General features: G+C 38.6%; 2 protein-coding genes across 2 annotated transcripts in view; one reads left to right on the top strand and one right to left on the bottom strand.

Annotated features, from left to right (window-relative positions):
* The window catches only part of gfod2 (glucose-fructose oxidoreductase domain containing 2), a 317249-nt gene extending 301285 nt beyond the window's left edge, over positions 1-15964 (bottom strand). Inside the window, exon 1 of the mRNA XM_082536333.1 lies at positions 15863-15964. The gene's annotated coding sequence lies outside the window, so the exon portion shown is untranslated. The remainder of the gene's footprint in view (positions 1-15862) is intronic.
* On the top strand, positions 10050-14462 carry LOC309706052 (ammonium transporter Rh type C 2-like; the record flags this gene model as incomplete). Its single annotated transcript, XM_082532262.1, is given in 12 exon segments — positions 10050-10088; positions 10090-10363; positions 11051-11243; positions 11350-11500; positions 11619-11766; positions 11857-12023; positions 12107-12244; positions 12586-12722; positions 13059-13183; positions 13457-13530; positions 13630-13703; positions 13796-14462. Coding segments are annotated over 12 exon segments (1554 nt in total). The 3' UTR covers positions 13830-14462.
* Positions 15965-16181: the final 217 nt, after the last annotated feature.

Raw genomic sequence — 16181 nt, 5'->3', positions numbered from 1 at the left:
GTTGAACATGTTCTGTAGGTTCTAGTTATCACATGAGTGTCTTGTGATGTTCAGGCCTGTTTTCATATTTTCTTTTTTTGGCTCCAAGGTAACAAAACCTATATGACTGCATGCATAGTGCACAAAACTTTCCACTGAAAAGCAAAAACAAAACAAACAATAGGCAAGTCAGTAATTTACCCCCCTCTAACATCTCTGATTTTCAAATGTAGGCCCAGCTGTTACAACGCCTGAAAGCACTGTTGTTACATATCTGATGTCTTCACGAGTTATTACACAAATCCAGTGAGAATAAACCTGGAATAAGCGGCTTTGTTGGTGCAGTTTTCAGATTGTGACTAATGTCCGTATAAAATAAATTTGAACTGATATTACAGGCAGTTTCCGAATGCTTGCCAAGAATACAGTGAAAATATGGCTGCCGGCGGAGCTCCCGGGCACGTCACTGCAACCCCCCCTGGCTTACGCTCCGTGGCTGCTGAGTGAGCCCTCATCTGGGACTCTCCTCAGCTCTTTCTGGGATGTTTCTGGGACAGTGGCGCGGCTGCCCCTCTGTTGGTCTTCTTTGGTCTCTTGTGTTCTGGGGGCCTCTGGATGTCTGGAGTTTTGATCTCCTCCATACCTGCTTCATGCCCTGGTGGACGGGGCTGTGGCCCCCCACACCCTCTAACAGATCATTACATGAAGGAACCTTTTAAAAACAAGTGCGTTCATGCTCACAGGTGTACACACGGGTGCTCACACATACAAACTACACCCTTTTTGGCTCCTACCTCAAAGCACACTGTGCACTGTCGATCTTACGTGCTGCACAATAATGTTTAACATTTAGTATTTACTGTTATATTCCCATAGATCATCATGTTGTTGTTTATTCTATTGCTCTAGTCTTCTTCTGCTTGTTTTCTTTCTCAACAGGTGATCCAGGAAAAGAAGAAGAGAAAAAAAAAAGGACACAAAGACAAAGGTGATGAAGCAGATTTTCATTGTCTTTTCTCTCTTTTTTCTACTTTCCCTCTCCTTCTGTTAACTTTCTTCTGAACTTTTCTTCTTGTTTTTCTTTCCCGTCCCCGAGTCTAGTCTGGCCTGATTACAATAACTTAGAATAAAAATAACTAATAAAGATCAAATAAACTATGACAATCAAGTGGACCAGTATAGCAAAAGGCCCACTTGGGAAAGTAAATCTGTTGGGCATTTTTCTTGGCCTTCAGACAATAATTCTGATTGCTACAGTGCCAGACAGGACACACAAAAAAGTAATGAATCTTCGGTAATACTGCATTAAATCTGCCGTTAATGATTGTTGAGATAGTTGTAGTACACCCTTTCTTATAATTTTGGTATTACTATCCAGACACGTCTGGAGAGAGACAGACACATGCTGCTGTTTGCAGATATTTCATAACCAGTTCTGCGGTCCAGCCTGCTGCTCTTGAAGCGCAATACTGAAAAAGTATAGTAAGGGTAGCATTAGTAAGTGACCAGGTAATTCCATTCAGTTCAGTTTTATGTATATAGCATTAAATCACATAAACAGTTGCTTTAAGGGACTTTATATTGTAAATGAAAGCGGGAAGGACAGATCATTCATGTACATGGATTTGCTAGCAAACATCAGCTTTCCCTCCAATGGCAGACTGCTAATCTTAGCTAGCTAGCAAAGGGAAGACAAATCAACCGATTGACAAAAAAATCACACATTAAACTCGACACACAACTGCGACAACGTCACTTTACTGCACTTTGCTGCAGAACACGTCACACTATTAAAAAGACAGTTGTGATTATGGAAAGTAACCAGTGGACTTTATCTAAGGGTCTGCATCCTAGCTTCAATTCCCAAACAGCAAGACACGTTTCTCTGTGACACCCAAATTTAACAACATCATATTAAGGGTTAAAGACAATAGAAACATTTTGGGTCCACTTTTGGGGAGCTGTAAGGTCCTCCATGTTTTTTGCAGTTATTGATTGTTAAAAATGAGGTCAGAGAACGGACAAAAGTATACCAACTTTTCTTTAATGAATATCAGCTTAACTGTCTTGATCAGAATATGCTTAAATTTTTTTGGGTACAACAAAATAGGAGAAGAAAATGCTGGAAAAAGTTTAATGCTGAAAAAAGTTTTATGCTCTCAAGTATGAATAGTGATGGAAATGAAATAAAGTAACGAAGAATCAAACTGCTAAGAGAGCAATGGTTTACAGATTATTGAGAATAACTGAGTGAATTTTAATCAAATTAAGGCAAGAGGAGAAAAAATATACATGCATGACACAAACAGGAAATGGCAGCAAGAACAAATGCACAAAGCTATTTAACCACCTCATGTAAATACGAAACCTCTACTGTGTGCAATGTTACCAGTGTCACCTGACTCTTGTTATGAGTGGTATTCAGTAACTCTGTGCATCGCTACTGCTCAGATCTACAACAGGAACATGTATATACCTGTGTATATATATATATACATGTAAAGAAAAAAAAGAAAACACAGTTACAGAAGGAAGATTAACAGGTTGAAACAACTAAAAACATTTAGGTGGACTCCACAAGACTGAGAGAAAAACTATCCAACAACTTTTTCTAATTTCTAAAAAAGTTCAGATGCATAATTGTTTCGCTATTAGTTTTGTGGATTGTTTGTGGGGAAAAATGGCATTAATGTACTGAGTATAACTGAAAATCAAAAATGTATGTATGCCTATAACAGGCAGCAAAAGAGGCTCTAACATATAGAAGCAAATGAGAGATGCAGCAGAAAATCCTGTGCATAAGTCTTTAGCCAGGTGTGGCAGGGCTTTAAAAACAAACTTCACCGAGAAACATTCTTACTTCTCCCAATGCCATCATGCTGCCACATTAGATCTCAGTTTATGACTACGTAAACTGGCAGATTGACACAGATACTTTGCCAGTGACTGTACAGAGCTGTGTAAGTCTTGAACCACCCCTCATTATTCATACTATGCTTCCAAGGAGCCAGACTTTCCTGTAATAAGATTTTAAATCAGTCTTGAGCAATAGTTCTCGAGCCTTTCTGAAGCTCTTTCAATGGTTTTCTTGGGACACTGTGTGCTTTTTCATTCGTTTTCACTCCAGTCCTTGTACTTGCCCATTTTCGGATTAATGTTAAGTTGTTAAGCCACTTAAATCAGTTATATTATTCATTCAAACATAACAAGGGCACCTAACTTAACTGATAAATCAGTGTTGTGTTGACACATGACAGAAAACAGAGGAAAGAACCAACTCTAACTTGTATTTGTATGCACATTATTGCTAGCATCCTGCCACAAATTTCTTTAGCCAAATCTACGAATAATTCTAAAAATAACAGTGTGACAGAAAAAGTTTTTGCATCAACAAAGTGATTACTTAAAAAGCTATTGGCACAAAACTTGATAGATCTCAGTCTGGTGTGCAGCATGTCCTTAAAACATTTGAGGTAACTGAACACTAGGGGTGCAACGATACACAAAATTCACAGTTGGTTCGATACTTTGGTGTCACGGTTCGATATTTTTTCGATACAAAGAAAAAATGTTCATGCTTTTTTAATTTGTCATTTATTAAAATTATAAATATATATTTTAACTCAAACGTACAGTTTTTAAATTTAATGTTGCTGAAACAACAAAGGGATAAAATAAATATATCTGATCGAGAAATCACTCATCTTTGGAAAAGAGAGTTTATTACAGAGAAATGGGCTCTTTCCAAAATAAAAGCTATACTATAAGCTTCTTCTGGGCTATATTCTCAGCAGCATATTAAACATATCAGGTCCCCATAAGGAGAATCATGTGCTAACGGCTGTCTAAATGACTCGGGTAAAGTTTGTAGCATGCCTGCTTGTTGTTTTTGTCTGCTTCCACTTGTCTTTGCACTAAGATGTTGGCGTAAATGTGCAGTCATATTCATTTTGTTCCCACTAGTGCTGTCAGCGTTAATCTGAAATGACGTTAACGCCACAACACGGCAAATCACGGTTAACGAGCTACCGCGGATAGCCCCGTGTGTGGGGCTGGACGGCGTCAACACGTTAACGAGGTAACTGCGCTAACGCAGTAGTTCCCACCAATGTAATTGAGCATTGCGTGGCACATCCGACACACTGTTTTACTTTTGTCCATGATGCGCTTACCTTCAGGGTCATACTTCACATGAAGACCAAAATGGTTCCAAACACCAGATCTGAATGAGGGTGGGGGAGGTTCAATTTGCCATGTTGCAACGAGCTTAGCTTCTGTCTTGCTAGCTTGCGCTGCGCTCAGTGGATCTGCGCTTGACAGTGCAGCCTAGGCGGAGTAGTCGAACGCAGATCCACTGAGCTCTCAACACAGACAGCATGGTCAGAAGAAAAGTTGATAAAATAAATTAAAAATTTTGTATTGTTCGATACATATGCGTACCGAACCGAAAGCACTGTATCGAACGGTTCAATATCGATACGAGTATCGTTGCACCCCTACTCAACAAGTAGAGGAGAAAAGATCTGAATGATGATTATGGTCTTTCAGTTGATCCATATAATTTTCACTGAAAAAGGTCTTAATGGAAGACCTACTCAAGATTTTTGTACAGTGCTGTGTAGCTAAATCTCGTAAACGATGTGCATACAATGATTTGCTTATAAAAGGGACTTCTTTTTCTGTTTTCCATGCACTGTAATTGTAACAATTAAAGATGAAAAATTAGTATAAAACTAGTATAAAAGATTTTAAGAAATGCATAAAAAAGATAAACGTACTAAAACCGGAGCTGAATGGTTTAGGTGGTATGTAAGCTCTCCAAACAAAGGGTGTTCAAAATTTAACTAAAGATCCAGAAATTCAAAATGAAAACACAAACAATAGGGTTAACTTAGTTTGACGGTGATGACAGTAGAACATTGAGCACAAATCTGCAGCTATAAAATGTTTAATTCCACTGAACTTTGTTTAATGTCCTAGTGTAGAGTTTCAATTTCCAAATCATTCAGGAAATCAATCACTTCTAGACTAGAACTGTTTGAAGAAATGACGTAGAAGACAGTGATTGACTGAATGCCTTGAGGACACAGAACAGATCCCAATTTCTCCTCAGTAGAAACAGTCATAGTCATAAAATCTGGACAAAGCAGTAGACACTGGATACATTCTTTTCTTAAACTCATTGAAGTTAATATGTTTCCAATTATTTAGCTGTTTTTTATTTGAATTTCAAAAATTAAATTAATTTAATCAAATTATTCAAACAATCAAAATCAAATCAAATCTAAATCTAGTGTTTTAGCAACATGCAAAAAGCAACACATTCTACAACCCAAATCCTGATGTAAAGACACCCATGGAAGCAGCTTATCCCATCCATAATGCGGTAGTGTGTGCCCAGTTTAGCTCAATCACCTGTGAGGCTGTGTGACTAACCTGCATGTGCTTTGACCAGAAGTCGCATGATGGACCACGTGAGAGACAAAGATGCTGTCTGACAAAGTAAAACTCTTGTCTGTTCTAAAATGCTTCTACAGGTAATCTGCATGTCAGATCATCTACAGGATTGTCCTGTAGGTTTCTGTCAGAGCCGACTGCCTGACGCAGTCCTATCGCTGCGACATCTTGCGCGCTGTTGCTGTACATACCTGACAAGTTGTATAAAATTCCTTTCAGTTTTGTCACTCTCCTCCAGGTCAACCTTCACAATCAATGGGCAATCAACGTGACTGACACTTTATTTTCTTTAGAAAAGCTGCGCTATTAAGATTAATTTCATATGATGAACTCGTCTTTCATAAATCTGTAACAGAATACACAAAAGAAATATGCTGTAAACCCGAGAAGAGTGATGACACGATAAAGAGAAAATGACAGAAATCAGTCATGTGAGGAGAAAACAATTTTTTGATGCCTTTGTGCTGATAGGATTGATTGCTGATGTTTTCGATATGGAAAGTTCTTATGAAAACTATGGAAAAAGAAAAGGACACTTACAAGAGCATGATCATTTAAAGGAAATCAGTAAAGTGTTGGAACTTGACCATTTCAGAGCACCTTGATGTTGTTTCATCAAGCCTCATTAGACGGAGTATCCCTGTCTTCCCTCAGTGTGTGTTTTACTGATTGTGATGGAGAGCACTGTTTAAAACTGTTGAGATTTGATATTCTTAATGCCACAGCTCATGATTGAGATCATTTCCATACTCTTAAAATCATTTGCAGAGCCCTTATGTGTCATTTAGTGCTGTGCGTGGCATGCTCAGGTGTGGACTTAGGGGCGGAACTGAACTTAAAACCAGTTTTATTGCTGGACTTAAAGGAAAAATACAATCTAGGAAACATGGAACCCAGAATGGAATTAATAATCAACTAGGAGAATAAAACGCAAAGAAGACACACCACATGATGGGAGATTGCAACAATGAACTAAGGAAACTGAACGCTTAAATACACACATGAGGCAATCATGGAGCTGGCACACAAAGGGACACAGCTGAACTAAATCAGGGAAATGAGACAGAGCAACCTGAACATGATGCACAAAGGGCGAGAGACTATCAAAATAAGACAGGAAGGCTCACAACACCTCTGTACTGATTTACATTGACCGTGTCAGCAACAATTCTTCTCAGAGCAAAACAGAACTGGATCATCTCATTTAGGGCACAAGTTTTCAGTCTTAGATCATTATCTTGGTGTAAGCTACACACTAAGTGTCGAGAGTATAGCGAAGTATGACTTCCAGATCTCTGTAGAACATTGCCGGTGCTTTTAACATTACTGAAATCACCAATGTGCATTCATCTTTGTTAATTTGCATAACTGCAAATTTGCTGCTGTTTGCAAATGTCAACAGTAAGTTATGACCTGCAGAACGTCCGTGATCATGTACTGGGCTGATACTGTTTCCTGTGACACTAGTGTGATGGTTCTCAACCTTTTTCTGACAAGTCCCCCATCAGCAGCAACAAAGGTCACACCTCTGCCCACACCCCAGTTTTTACCCATCATAGCCATAATCACAACCTAGTTTTATGCCATATTTTCCCCATAGCTATATGCCCCACTAAACACAGTTTACAGTCCTTTTTACTGATTTGTTTGCAAGTGATCTAAATATAGGTATTGCTTTTGTCAGTTTTTCTTTTGAAACATGAGACAGTTGAAACCCCCTGTCAATGAAGCTCCTGTCTTCTGTGTCCTAACAATAACTCTTTCAAAGTTGACTTCTTCTGCTTGTCATTTTGATTCAATGATATTGGATGGTACCATTCAGTGCACTGAACTGACACTCATTTGTGTCATTAGCATTAGCATTTGCTACACAGATGTGTTTAAATGCAAACATGCATTTAAACACAGTATATAACGCAAAAACAGAGGTTACAATCTAATGGGCTTAAAATTCTTATTTGGTATGTCTCTAGTAGCACGATCAGCTCTCTTGGGCAAGCTTTCTTTTAATTTCTTTAGGTAGTCTTCAGAAATAACTCTTCAGGCAAGTTGGGGGACATTCAAAGGGCATCTTTGGACATTGGCTGCCTTCTCTTCTGTTCCCTGTCAAATAGATCCCACACTGCTTCAGTAATGTTGAGGTCCAGACTCTGGGGAGGCCAATCCATGACTGATGATGATACATTGTGTGTGTGTGTGTGTGTGTGTGTGTGTGTGTGTGTGTGTGTGTGTGTGTGTGTTTAAGGCAATGTCTAATAAAGAAATAGAAGACAATTGAAAAACTTTGTTTGAATAGTTGCGGTGCACTGATCTGCTTCTACCTTACCTGCTGATTGACAGGAGCTCTTAATATCTCTACTGGGATCACTTAGGAGCTCTCTGTCGTCAATGCTGAACATGTGACACCAATTGACTACAGCATTTCTGAAATAACTTCATCAGATAAAATCTGAAACCTCTGTACTGTTCCTCTGTCACATGTTTGAACATATTTCTAGGCAACATTGTATAATTTTTCCATCAACTATGCTGAATGATAATAGCTTTACAGATACACGATTGTGCCAACTGAAATACTCCATGTGGACTTTTTCTTTCCATCATAGACTAAAGACGGCATGATCACTGCAGCATTCATTCATGAAAACATGGCTGCCTTTTGCCTTAGCGCATTTCAGTTAGGCTGTGACAGGGCTTCAAAATTAAACTTCACTGAGAGACATTATTACTTAATGCCACCCTGCTGCCAGTTAAGATCCCTGTGTGCGACAATGTCAGCTAGCAGTCTTGACAAGGAAAGGATAATTTGCCAGTCGTCCCTCATTTCTTTATATTGTGCTAGGAAATTATTTTATTTCTCGAAATATGTGCAAACGTGCATGTTTTGCTATTTTTCAGTTAAACAAATGGTAGCAGACTCCTAATAACAAAGTGCCTAAATATATAGCTTTTCATCCCCAGAGTCAGGTGCTTTTTTTATGCTTGAGTTATAGATAAGCGTCAAACAGATTAACAAACCAACACAATTAAAACAAAAAACAAAATAACATAAAAACATGGAAATGGTCAGGACTTCAAATTAATGCTGCGACTACATAACCAAAACACACACACACACACACACACATACATACATACATACATACATACATACATATATGTGTATATGTGTATATCATAAACTGCTGCTTGCTCAAAATACAGATTGTTGTTGTTTCTTCTTACTCGGATAAAGCAATAAAGTAAAAGGTTTTTGGTATGTGGAATTTTTTTTAGCCTTTATGAACTACATGCTCAACTTACATATTGAAGCCTTACTTTAGATTTGATTGAATTAGTTTTATTCCACATCAAAACAGAGCACTGTATAAGGATACATATGCAATGCAGTGTGTTACAGCGCAAGCACCCTCAAAACATTACGATATGATGACTTATACACCTAAATGAAAGAAATTTCCTTCCAATATTTTGTACTTGACTTATGATGCAAGGAAGGTAAATTGTCTATGAGGCCTGTTAAGCTCTATACAAATAATGTCTCATATGTTGCTGGAGGATATAAATGTGATTATATGATTGCTCAGGGCATTACATAACGAGTTGAAGAAGGTGGATTATTTTTGAAGAGAGAAACCAGATACAATCAAGAATGTTGCATGTGTCACTCAAGTGCAAGAGAGCTTCTACCCAGCACATGATGAGTCCTTAAACTGGAATCTCTTTGATGAGATAATCACCAAAACGTGGAAACACAGTGAGAACAAAACGTATCCAGATACTGTAAGCATTAGACATGTGAGGCACTGAGGGGACAACAGTCAGCAGCACCCTTTACTCACTGTAAAACAGTGAGCAAAGCATCACATACACAAAACTAACAAAAGCATTGTAGGTGGCTTTATGCAGATTTACAGACTAAATATTAGAGTGCTGATGTTTAATCTTGCATGTCAAGGATGTGGGCAGTGCACAGAGGAAGGTGGTTTGCATTGCTTTAGTCAGCTCGGCCGCGTAAAATTGATGTTCAAGTATAAAACTGGGAACAGGCTGTGTTTGCTCACTTCATCCCAAGAAAGCACTGTTTCAAAGAGCAGTAAAGGGCATGGCAGATATGGTGCTGTTACATAAAATAAAAAATTGTAAAAGAAATTTAAAAAAAAGAATTTGGTAAAAAAAGAATCCTAAATTGAGTATGAATCTCTACAATGTAGTATAACCCTTACTGACAAGTGTGTTCACCTGACGCCAGTTTCATGCCTGGACAGAGCACACGGCTGTCACACATAACTGATTTTCAGTGCAGCATTAAATAAGCAGTAGTATTCTTTATTCCGGCTGCAAATATAGCTTCTGGTGTAATATTTACTGTTTTTAACCCATTGGACAACTTTGATATAATGGCATTTTAAGAAGTCATACTGGGTTAGTATAGTGATGCAATCTGATTATTTCCTGCTGCCTGTTCTAGGAATAACGTCCCCTACTTTTAACAGGAAGAGCAGAGCAGCAGGTAAGGAGTGGTTTAGCTCATGAAAGATAACACCAGCACACACCTTGCTTGTGAGTGGTAGAGAGAGTCGCACCCCCTCCCAAAGTTCACAATATATAAGATGCTGACAGCCAGCTTGAAGTCACAGCTGAGTGAGGACCCTACCTGAGGAGCGATCAGAGCATCGTCAGAAGAAAGTCATCAAGATGGGAAACTGCTGTGAAAGAGCTGGAAATTTCTTCGGCCCGCAGAACAACACCTATATACGTGTTAGTTTACCGGCTGTTTGCTTCGTCTGGCAGATTGCTATGGTTATTCTCTTTGGAGTTTTTATCCGGTATGACGAGGAATCGGATGAAAAAGGATGGCGTGAGTTCAAAAGGAGTCATAACATCACCAGCAACATTGAGAATGACTTCTACTTCAGATATCCAAGTAAGTACAACAACAGACAGCCTTTAAGAAATCTCTTTTTTATTTTCAAGTGCATTTGCTACTTGTAGCATATGCATGCTAAACGTAGCTCGGACATGCATGCATGCACTTTTGGGATACATGTATGTGTGAATAAATAAAAGTGCCGTGTTTTCTCGCTTAATGCTGTGAAAGCAGACACTGTTGTCTGAGATCTTTGGCAGTTTCCACTGATGTCTAAGGGATGACGGTGAATTCCTCCCCCACCAATATTTACAACAACAATAACGATAATAATCATTTTTACTTTCAAAGGCTGAATACTTTTACAGAAGGTATCTTTTTTTTGTATGCCACAGGGGGAAAAAAGCTGGAAATAGTAATAAAAGATAATGATGGCAATGATGATAATAATAAAACATACTTTTTTCAGGCTTATGTGCGGTAATGTGGCAGTACTTAACTACTGAAAATGTTGTAATGTGCAATGTCCCTGAGAAACTAACAGATTGTCTGCCCAGTGATCTACGTGCTGACATCCTTAAAGAAGAGTTTACATTAAACTGGAAATATTAATATAACTTAAAAAAAAAAGAAATAAAGTGTTAAACAACATTTCAGACTCCTTCTGTTTTACTCAATATTAATAATAATAAAAGGCAGGTGGGATCGCAAAAACACTGAATTTTTTTTTTTAAATCTCTGCAGGCTTCCAGGACGTCCATGTCATGATCTTTGTAGGCTTCGGCTTTCTCATGACTTTCCTGAAGCGCTACAGCTTCGGTGGCGTGGGATTTAACTTTCTAATCGCCGCCTTTGGTCTACAGTGGGCTCTCCTCATGCAAGGTTGGTTCCACAGTTTGGACCCCGTCACTGGAAAAATCACCATCGGAATTGAGAGGTAAGTGCCATCGCTCCTTGGTGAGTTATGTAATTCAAAAATGAAACCACATTCTTTAACTTGTAAATGTTAATAACCGGCTTGAACTGTGGTTGCTTTCCTTCAGTCTGATTAACGCTGACTTCTGCTGTGCTGGATCTCTGATCGCCTATGGGGCTCTCCTGGGGAAAGTAAGCCCTGTCCAGCTGATGATTGTCACCTTATTTGGTGTCACACTTTTTGCTGTGGAGGAATACATCATCCTTGACCTCTTTCATGTGAGTCTCGGCAGCCACATTAAAAATTTGAACTTTCCTTCAGAGTTTAAAAATTGTATTGTGGGGATTTGCAGTTCTGTTTTTCTGCCCATTTAAAAAAGCGTAATTATTTTCACAGTGCAGAGATGCTGGTGGCTCCATGGTCATTCACACCTTTGGAGGGTACTATGGTTTGGCCATCTCCTGGGTGCTGTACCGACCAAACCTGAACTTAAGTAAACGTCTCAATGGGTCTGTCTACCACTCTGATCTGTTTGCTATGATTGGTGAGTAAATGGAAAATTACAGAGTTTGCCAAACTCTGTATTTTGTTTAACCCACCTAACATGTGTCCTTGCCTTTCTTACACCTTGCAGGTGCACTGTTCCTGTGGATGTTCTGGCCCAGTTTTAACTCGGCCATCACAAACCACGGTGCTGGACAGCATAGAACAGTCATCAACACTTACCTTTCCCTCGCTGCCTGTGTTCTTACCACTTTCGCCATCTCCAGTATGGGTCAAAAGAAAGGAAAATTAGACATGGTATGGCACACAAAGGGAAATGATACAGAAGCTTATGAAATCGACTTATTTATGAACGCTAATGTTCCACTTTTATCTGACAGGTACATATCCAGAATGCCTCTCTGGCTGCTGGGGTTGCAATGGGGACATCAGCAGAGTTTATGATCACTCCTTACGGTTCAATCATTGTGGGTTTCTGCTGTGGTATCATCTCCACCTTTGGGTACTTATATGTCACGGTGAGTGATGCCATTCTTTAACCCCCTAGCTTCTGTTCTGAGAGATTTTTGTGTTCTGGTGTTATCATAGGAAAAACAAAGAAAGAAGCAGTGACATGCAAAAACTGCTGTGCGGAAATCAGGAGTCTGATAAGAACAATGAGGAAGAATTTTAAGAGCAGTCACTGCATGGTTTTAATATTAAGTATAGGATGAATACTTTACAATAAATGGAAGCAAGGTGTGGTGACTGTGAAATTGATGCCATCCAATTGACAAATTGATGAATAAAAGATCACTGACACAGGCTATTAATAAAAAAAAAAAAGACTGCTAATTAGTTGTGACTTTATTTTTCTCAGCCCTTTTTGGAGAAAAGGCTCAAGCTCCAGGATACATGTGGCATCCACAACTTGCATGCCGTGCCAGGGATGCTCGGTGGCTTCGTAGGTGCCATAGTTGCTGCAGCAGCTACTGAAGAGGTCTATGGCAGAGAGGGGTGAGTGACAAACGCTAATACACATAAAACTTGGAATTCAAAAACTGACCAGACCTGTTTACTGACTACTTCTAGGGATCCACACGCCCAGTTATTCAGCCTCCTTTTTTGAAAGACTCACATTAACTATGCAGTGACATTTGAACTTTCTACTTCAGTTATGATTAGTGCTGTCAGCGTTAATCTCACTAAAATGACGTTAACGGAGAGTTGCCGCGTTAATGCGGTTATTTTTTAGCGAGATTAACGCTGACAGCACAAGTTGTGATGTGTTGAAAATGCACCGAAATTCAAGAGTTGTTGTTTGTTTGTTGTTGTTGTTTTTTTCCTGTGCAGGCTGGTCGAGACATTTGGCTTGAGTGGCAAGTTTGAAAACAGGACTATGTCAACGCAGGGAGCCTACCAGGCTGCTGGCACATGTGTAGCAATTGCATTTGGACTGGTTGGAGGAGTCTGTGTTGGTGAGTTTCATAACATCATTTTTGCTTTCACTTGGAAAGATTTATTTCTTTTTTAAAGAACTCCATGAAGTATTTAAAAACAACATTTATGCAGAATTTTAAGAAAACTAGATAAAATGAAAATCAGGAAAGGCTATTGTGACTATTTTTGAGACACCCTTTTTTTTGTTTTTTTTTTTGTTTTAAAGTATAAAATTTACAGTGAACAATGCTATGATAGGCAAGGATAATGTAAGTAACAAATCTTAATGATATAATATTCTCTTTTTAAAGGTTTCATCCTGAGGTTTCCCCTCTGGGGAGATCCTGCTGATGACTTTTGCTTTGATGATGAAGCGTACTGGGAGGTGAGACTGCACTAGATGGTGTTCTTGCCCTTTGACTATGCAGGCCTTTAAATACTGGTTCATTTTGGTTCGCTTTCTGATTTCATCTTTTGGTTCCAGCTTCCTGAGGATGAAGAGACAATCCCTCCTGTTTTGGAATACAACAACCACATGATAAACAAGCACCAAGACACGTAAGCTCAGAAACTTTAACTGTCCTCCTTACTTACCACTTCCTCCTCCTCATGAAATTCTTGTTAACTCATTTTCCTCTTTTCTTTCACAGACATGAGTCACAATTCTCTCTGGAGGAAAGTTAGAGACTTGCAGCAGGAGTCCAGTCCCCTTTATATCCTCATGAACTTTATGCAGCTGATAAACATGAACTGATGAAGGAGCTTTGGAAAATAAGCCACATGAAAATGTTTTAATATACAAGTATTGTTTTGCACAATTTATGTCTCATGTAGTTGCCTATTATCAGCTATTAGAAGCTTTAAGTTAAAACAACATAAAATAATCAGTAAATGTCCAATTCAACAAAATATTATTTGGAATCAAGGTTTTTAAAGCTGCTGGAGCTTCAAACTGTTCTCAAAATGTTGATTTTTACCTTCACTTTGGAAGCAACATATATCATTCTGACTTCAGAATGCCAAGTACATGTAAAAGATAATCTGTCTATAAGCTAATTATGCACTGAGGAATATTATTGTGCAGCCAAAACTGTAATAACAAAGACAAATTGTGTATTGTTATTAGTTGAATTATTTCTATAAAATAATTTATAGCTTTTTAACTATATGCCGCTATGTACATATAGTTCAACAATTAGTTTGCTGCATAAATTGCAGATTGCCTCTTTAGAAGTTTTAATTATAGTAACTATGATACAACCTCTAGCAATTTGGTTGCTGTTGAATGTTACCTCCAATAAAGAATGTAAGATTGTATGTAAGAACTTGCTTGATTTACTTCTGGCATATTATGGATTCAGTTTATTGGATAAACTGATGCGGTAAGGGAATCAATGCTAATATAACATTTGTGTGATGAATGAAACATGATTGTTGTTATTTTTAGTTTGTGAGAAATGTTCTAGATCTTGAAGACTCATCTGCTTGATCGTTTTACAGGATTTCAACTCCACTAAATGTACTGAACTATCTTAAAATGTGATTTAATAACACAAAGGTGCTTAGATTATTTAGACTTAACACTTATTGGAAATGGTGTGACCAAAAAATATTAAAGAAGCTTGTGTCAGTTTGATGGAATGAAAACAAACTGCTTTCCCAGTGTGCTGAGTGAAGAAATGCACAGCTCTCTAAATTAGTTTCAACATTGTTGATCATTACAACCTTTGTGAGCGGAATAGTTTTAGGTCAGTGCACTGCTGGCTCTGTTGTGCTGGCTTCGGGTACGTTCTGTAACTGATGGCGCCAACATTATTAGGATGCTTACATTAGAGCCTCTTATTGCGTGTTTGTTTGGGTGTCTGGCAATGCATAGAATTACTGAAATTAGAGAGGGGATAGCCTAACATAGGAATCAGGAAAATACTGTAGTATAATTCATGTATTTCAACAAAGTATTCTACTTATCACCTATTTAAACGGTAACTGTAACGAAATACAGTTACCAAAATACTCATATTTTATATTTCAATACGCTGGTACACGTATTCCATAAAATGCCCATGACTTGTGACTCTCAAGCTGTTTGGGCAAAGAGCCATTGCAAGGTTGAGTGATAAACAATATGACCCTTATTTCACTTCGAATGTTAATTAAAAAATGTGGATTGATTAGTGTAGCCACGCCATGTAATGTAAAGCCCACTGCATCCACATGACCTTTCACAAGGCAGCTTCTCACTCAACAAAATAACTGTGACAAATATTCTAGCCAGTGGCGGTCCTAGCCAGTTTGGCGCCCTGGGCGAAACTCCCTCTGCTGCCCCCCCCCCCCCCCCCCCCCCCCACACACACACACACAAAACATATTAAGGATTGTACATTAATATAAAACTGTTGTACACACACACACACACACACACACACACACACACACACATATGAAGAGAGAGAGAGTATGCATAGTATGCAAACGGCTACCAAACAACCATCATAATTCGTCATACAATGAGAACAGGACGAATCAACAATTGACAATGACTAATTAATATTAAAATCTGTAACATAATGTATTGTTTGGAGTTTAGTCTGTTACTGTTGCTATTTTTACCATTTTGTCTTGGAGCAACTGTAACTCACATAGTTTCCTTAGGGATTAATAAAGTGTTCTGATTGTTGCAGGATGACCTGCCATTATCCAATGACACATCTGCATACCTGTATCTTTTGCTCGTTTCTCCTCCTCTTCTTTTCTATTTTTTCTAAACTGAGGACTTGATGGCTTTGAACTTTTCTTGTCCATCTTCCATTGGTTTTAATTTTGCACTCCAGTATGAACACCCACCCCCCAACTCGAAGGTCACCACAACATAATCTATCACACCTACACCTTAGTTCACAGATTCACTTTGTCTAGGGTGCATTTCTGAGATTTCACACAACCCAGGATTCAAATCATGAATACATAATGGGCTTGGATTTACATTATGAATGAAATGTGCTCTATTTGGAAGCAGCCGACCCCTCCTCCCCTTTC

This window comes from Aulonocara stuartgranti (genome assembly GCF_965226115.1).
Source record: "Aulonocara stuartgranti genome assembly, chromosome: 1".
NCBI lineage: Eukaryota > Metazoa > Chordata > Actinopteri > Cichliformes > Cichlidae > Aulonocara > Aulonocara stuartgranti.
This window is presented reverse-complemented; position numbering and strand designations above follow the sequence as displayed.